The sequence below is a fragment of the Malurus melanocephalus genome, unplaced genomic scaffold (assembly GCF_030028575.1).
Source record: "Malurus melanocephalus ecotype Western Australia unplaced genomic scaffold, MMel_1.1 scaffold_269, whole genome shotgun sequence".
NCBI lineage: Eukaryota > Metazoa > Chordata > Aves > Passeriformes > Maluridae > Malurus > Malurus melanocephalus.
In genome coordinates, this window is record NW_026623501.1 from 674,231 (window position 1) to 680,798 (window position 6,568).

General features: G+C 54.8%; 1 protein-coding gene across 1 annotated transcript in view; it reads left to right on the top strand.

Annotated features, from left to right (window-relative positions):
- The first annotated feature begins 3,951 nt into the window (after window positions 1–3,951).
- The window catches only part of CSF1R (colony stimulating factor 1 receptor), an 18,726-nt gene continuing 16,109 nt past the window's right edge, over window positions 3,952–6,568 (top strand). Inside the window, exon 1 of the mRNA XM_057376031.1 lies at window positions 3,952–4,160. Coding sequence (XP_057232014.1) covers window positions 4,112–4,160 — 49 coding nt within the window. The 5' untranslated portion in view covers window positions 3,952–4,111. The remainder of the gene's footprint in view (window positions 4,161–6,568) is intronic.

Below are 6,568 nucleotides of genomic sequence, written 5' to 3' on the forward strand. Positions count from 1 at the left end.
CCATGAGATATTATTTTTATGCCRTAAACTTTTACAAATACTGTTTTTAAAGAAAGAGTTTAAAAATAAAGGYGTTTTTCATTTTGCAAAGTTCCAGCTCTTCCTTCATTTGCCTGCTTTTGGTGGCTCCCTCTCAGATGGGGCTGGGACCAGAGCTTAACCCTGTGTTGGGTGAAGGCTAAGCATGTTAATACTCTGTGCATGACCCCAGTGCTTAGTGCAAGCCAAGCTGGGAGCCAGGCAGGGAGAAACACTGCACGGAGCAGCTGAGCCCACAAATAGGGTAAGGAAAAGGGGCAGGATCTGCCCCATCTCTCTGGTAACTGTGCAGCTTGTGGGTCATGGGGAGAGCGAAGGATTCCAGGAGCTGTTCCCATGGATTTCCCCACTGCCTGGGGTTTGGGTCCCAGGTGAGGATTTGGCTCCTTGGAGCGTTGCTGGGTCAGTGTTCAGATCAGGGTGGGATGCAGGAGAAATGGCAAACGGAGCAGGGGCTGGGCTGAAGSAGATGGCAGACAGCACAGCACTGATTTTTCCACACAGTTTAATAGCTCAGGGCAGTGGSAGGGCCGGGAGGCAGCAGCAAGAACTATTCTGCAGCTCCCCATGTCCAGCTCGCCTCCCTTCCCTCCAGAATGAGGAATTTGCTGACACCCTTAAAAGATGCCACTCCAAAATCCTCCTCACACCAGCACTCCCCCAGATCCACGTGTCCCTCTGCTCCCCTCATCTTTCCCCAGTCACCTTTTCCAGAGGCACTGAGGTCCCCCAGCCCCATGAGAGACAGGCACCACCTGAGTCTAGCCCCAAGTTTTCTCCTCTCTCTAGCTCAAATTTAACTGCTCCTCCAAAAACCTCCCCAAGCTGCAGAGCAGAGATATTTGCATCCTGAGCCACGTGCTTGCAAAGCCCAGGGCTGCTGCAAAGAGGGGTTTTGATGAGGTTCAAACAGCTCGGTGTTGACCCCGTTTTCTGGCTGTGTGATGCAGCCCCACTGGACACAGTGGTGCCTCCCTCAGCTCCTGGAATCCCTGTGTGCCCAGAGCTGCAGGGCACAGACAGCAGCAGGTCCAAGTTCCAGCAAGGCTCCCCTTTCCAGCACAGCCTGTCCTGCGCTCCTGCCTTTGCTCATTTTTCCAGAGTGGAGCTTTGCAGCCTCCCTGACCAGCTCAGGCTGATTCTCCCCAGATATGCACTGAGTCACCTGGCACAGCTCAGTCCGGCCATTTTTCTCCAGGAGCTGAATCAGCACGGAGAAAAAAATCCCCTTTTCTCAAGAGAGGCTGCCYCAGAGGCTTGGGGGGAAGCAGAGAGGGGCATTGGTTCAGAGCTCAGCCCTGAACCCTGCAGGCTCTCACTGCCTGATCCCTGCCTCCCAGACCTTTTGCATGTCAGGATGCACTGGACAGGGGTCATGGGGCTGGAAATGAGCAGGAAGACATGAGGACACCCAGCAGGGCATTTTCCCCATCCCAAAACAAGTCTCCTCTCCAGTGATGAGAGAAGCAGCCSAAGGAAGTGCTCAGGGGAGCAGAGAAACTCAGAGTGGGGTGACAAAGCCTGCCCTGCAGCAGGAGGGGTGGTGGCTGTGGGGGACCTGCAGCTCAACACCAACAGGACACGGGTGTTCCATGGGTGTCCCCAAACTGCTGCAGGGCAGCTCAGGTGGGAGTGACACCACAGCCAGCTGTGCTCAGTGCTGGGGTSCCACAGGGTGCAATGGCCCAGCCCTGCTCCTGGCCCCAGAGACAACGATCCCCAGATCCCACCCAGGGCTCACAGCAGCCTCCATCCCCCTTCCACAGCCACTCTGCAGCCCACAGGCTGAGCCAGCCTCATCCCATCTTTCACAGCCATCAGGGCCTCCACAGACACCCCTGGGCTTCAAAGAAAGGCTGCAGCTCCTCTGAGAGCATCCCTGCCCCGTGCTCAGAGCTGCCTGGCCATTCTTGAGGCTGAGCTGCTGCTTGCACACACAGGATTTGGGGTGCAGCCTGCAGGCAGGGAGGGACACAAAAAGAGGGAGGGACCCCAAGCTTGTACCAGTGACCATCCCCAAGTGTGCCCAGTCCAAGTTGGGGACTCTTGTGTCCAAGTTGTCACCAGGGGATCACTGCCATCACAGATGGGGCCTCCTCAAAGAGAAGAAGGAGGGCTGATTGTTTCCCTTCTTCTATTAAACCTGTCTGGTTTAATACTTATTCACATTGGTGAGTCAGTTCTCTCTGAGCTGGCATTTGTTCCTGGAAAAAAAAACAAAAAAAAAACAAAAAAAAAAGGCTTAAAAGGAAGAAGGAGGGAAACAAACATGCTTTAAAAAGCCCCTTTGGCTCAAAAGGAGGAAAGAATAATCAAGCAGACATCTCCTGTGGCCCAGCTGCTTGACAGCCCCCTAGATCTGGCCAGGTTCCCCCCAGAGCACCATGCTGCCTCTAATTCATGTTCTTCTTCTCTGCATCCTGCCAGGAAAAACTGCTGARGGGAAACGTTCTATGGCCAAAAGCTGCCTTTGCTCCTCTCTGGACACCCCAGGCTGTCCAGCCATCCTTGTGGCCAAAGCCAAGAGCTCTCTCCATGTTCCCATGACTCTTAGTCATCTCCAGCACAGTCAGCCATGCTCTCATCCCTTGGCCCCAGGACTTTGTCTTGCTGGTACCTCTCTGACTGCCCCTTTGGAGAAGCCCCTTCCCCTCCAGCTGGTGGAGGCTCTCAGGGCACAGAGGTGCAGATCCATCAGCCCCCTCTGTGCAGRTGTTTTGGAGCAGTTTCTCTCCGCCCAGGTTTCACTGTGGTGCTCCTGTCACCTCCCTGCTGCTGGGGCTGCGCTTGGGGCAGTTGGCAGAGCTGGACCTTCCTCCCCGGGATCCTTCCCAGCCCTGTCAGGTCATGGCTGTCACTTCCCACCCCAGAGCTGCTGAGARCAGCCCTGAACTTCTGCTGCAGYSTGARGTTATCCCGAGACAGCAGAGCCARGGGYGCCCTGTGTGTGACTGCACCCTCARATCCTGCTCCCTGAGYRTCCCTGCAGAGCTGYTTGGCTYCAARCCTTCCCTCACCCCTGTTCTGGAAGAGCAACGGTCCAGTGGCGGGTTAACAAAGTGTCTAATTTATTAATTACTAGCACTGCTAATTAGCTAACTGCCTAATTACTGCTCCAAGGTGCCTGCCAGGCCGTCAATTACAGAGCAGCCCCAGCAGCAGGGCAGGATGGCTGGGTGGGATGGGCTCCAGGGGAGGAGGGGTCTGTGCTGGAGCCCTGGGGCTGCCTGGTGGTCACAGGGTCACTGTGAGCCCCAGGTTTGGAGGGGACAGAGCCGGGTCCCCCTGTGTCCCCCAGCCCTGCTGAGAGCCTGGAGGGTCAGCGTGCTGGACTCCAATGTCCCTCCCTGCCAGGGAGGGTGGTGAAGCTGGCACAGGGCTTGGGGATGATCCTGTGCGACCACAGGACCCCTCTCTGCASCAGGGATCACATTTTTGGTTAACACAGCATAATTTGGCATCTTCACAGGTTTTTTTCCCGCCTGGGAGCTGCCCCAGGTTGAATTGCCTTTGTGGGCAGGTTGTGAGGGATTCTGCCATGTTCTGGGAGGGTGCTCAGATCCCAAAACCAGCAAGAGCCACTGGGCCTGGGGTAAAACTTGTCCTGCTGGAATGAAATGGAATCCACTGTCTGCAAGTGTGCGAGCACTTTGTGTCCCCACGCAAGACAAAAGTGTGCACGAGTCCCTGGGCGTTGGAGTGGCAGCAGCCAGAGCTCTCAGGGATTATCCCAAASCCCAGCAAGGTGCAGTGGGGAGTGGTCTGGGGTTGGGATCCTCTCTGAGCCCTGAGGGGACCCCGGCATTGGGGGGACGGTGCAGAGGGGTGCGTGGTGGCCCCACCTCTGCCAGGGGGTTTGTCACTGGTGACGTCTCAAAGCATGGCCTGGTTTTTTCCCCTGTTTCAAAAACAAACAAAATAGGGAATTTGTTAACTTGTGGTCAGCTCAGAAAGGAGAAGCTCCCAACGAGGGAGTGCTGGGGACGGTGCCCACAAGGAGAGGCACCCACTGCTCGAGAGGATCCTTCTGCTGCATCGGCTCCACGCTGGGGACGCCACGCTCCCTGGGGACATGGGTCCTGCTCTCCTCCTGCTGCTCACCACAGCTGGCTTCTGGCCTGGTAGGTGCACTGAATCCCAAAGCCCCATATCCCTCCAGGGCAGTTTTGGGATGTGGTGAGGATTCCCTGGGTGTGTGGTGTGAGTGCTCTGTTCCTCCTCAGGTGAGGAGGGGTGATGGCCTTGGTGGGGACAGGGCTGTGCACTGAGAGCACTGAGCTCCCAGAGGTGGAGGGTGAAGCCAGGCTCCCAAAAGGCTGCTGTGGGCTGGGATGGTCCCTTTTTCTGGAGGCTGCTGCAGTGGACGCTTCTGTGGGCAGTTCAAGGATCCTTGGGGTGGGAAGGGAGAGCGTGTCTGCTCTGTGGCACTGAGGGGAAGAGACACCAGCATGGAGTTCAGCACAGGCTTGGCTGTAGCAGCTCTCTGAAGGTCACCCAGGGCTGGCTGCCACTGGAGAGGGAGGGCAGTGGTGCAAGGAGGGTGTGCTGCTGCTCTGTGTGGCTCTGGAGCCCGGCTTGCTCTTGGCTGAKGGAAGAACTGCCAGGGTGAGGCCAGTGAAGATGGAGAGGTGCACACAGCATGGGCAGAGCCTTGGCGGTGCGGAGATGGGAAACTTCCCACTCTTTGGGCCTGGGCAGCCTTTAGATTGAAGGAATGGTTCAGCAGAAACTGTCCTGAGGAAAGCTGTCTCCAAAATAAMACTTTGCTCACATGGGGAAGGAGCTGGAGATGTTTGGTCTGTGGGTGAAGGAGTCAGGAAAATCAGCTTCACTGGCAGCTTCCAGAGCACCTCATGCCCAGTTGGAGTGTCTGAGTATTGCTGGTTTCTTGTGGTGCTGGCACACACAACAGGACTGTGGAGCCAGGATGGGATGGAAACAGAGCTCAGGCAGCCAAGAAGGGAAAGGTGAACAYGCCTGCTTTTTGAGGCTGCACAGATGGCCAAGAGGTGATAACCCACCAACCTCAGAACAGTGCCACGGAGCCTGTTCTGCGGTTTAGAACCAAACAGATGGAAACCAGTGTTACTAATATTGCATTCTGAAATTCTGGGTACCTCTCAGGTCCTCTGTGGCACCCAGCTTCATTTTCCTTTTGAGCCTGGGGACACAATGAGGCTGTGGTGTGAAAGGRACTGGAAAGAGGCAGCTTGRGGGAAATCATTCAGCTTGTAACAGYAGGCAATGARCCCTTCTTGAGCCACTGCAGWGGGGAAACTCGCATCCCTCTCRYTTGTTTCACTTCAAGTGACATTTGCAGCACATTGGGCAGAATTTTCCAGATCTTCTATGCTGCAAACTGGGTTGTGAAGGCTGAAGGGTTTTTAATTTATTATAGTTTTTTTTAAGATAATAGGGACTAGGCAGGTCTAATACAGATCTCTGGGAAATCATAACAATAGCTGTCAGGGTCTCTCCAAAAGTTCCTTGAGCCACTGGGCAGTGCAGGTCACCAGCTGTGACAACTTCATGTCAAACTGTTAGACAAAGTAAACAAAGATTGCAAAATAATAGCCTCCAGCTGGAGTCAGAGTCCAACTGTCCTCTCCTACTGCTTGGATGGCAAGTGCATCTTCTGAAGGTACTCAGGAGCTGATGTGGTGTGGTCACTGTGGTTTGGATTCTCACTGAGGGAGGGTAAAGTGCTCAGATCAAGCACAGGAAAGATTTTAAGGATGGCCATCTTGCAGCTGTGTTCTTGGCCATCTTGAGGTGTGTTCCTGGGAGTTTTGTTTTCTTCTTGTGAACGGTCTAAACCCAATCAGAGCTGTGATGAGCACACTTKTCTCCATCCCTGGTCCCCCCAGATACTGTAGGTGACACTGGGGAAGGGGTTCTCAGAAATCAAACTTTTCCTTGCTGTCACTGAGGGTGGGACAAAGGGAGCTCAGGTGTGGTATGGTCCCTCTCAGGGCCACACCTTAGCCTGGTAATTCCCCAGAATCCACTCAAGATCCTGGTGCCTGGGTTCCGTGTTAAGGATCCTAAGCATTTCTGCCTTCACTTCTCTTTCCTCACCACACGCTCAGCAGAGGAAAAGCAATGTTTTGGCTGGCATGGCAGAGGCAGGGACAGTCTGCAGCTGTAAGGAGAGGTCATGATTACACAACCCAAATGTGGCAAAACCTCTGGCCAGCAGTTACTGGCAGCGCTGCGGAAGCTGCAGGGGAGCAGAGGAGACATCCCTGGGCTTCGTGTGAGATTGCACAGTGGTCAGCAGGGACCAGCAAACCAGCTTCCCCATTCTGGAGCAGGACCCTCTGCTCTGACTCACCCAGCACACATGAAGGACTGGCTGCTTGGGTGACCCTCACCTCGCCTCGTTCTGCTCTCTGTGTCTCTGCTTTGTCTGTCCTCACTCCACTCAGGTGGTGCTTGCATTGTTGAAGGAAATCTCTAGGGTTAGCCTGATGGCTTTTTTGCTGGTAGTAACTGTGAGCTGATGACAGCAAAGGTGCACAGTGAGATG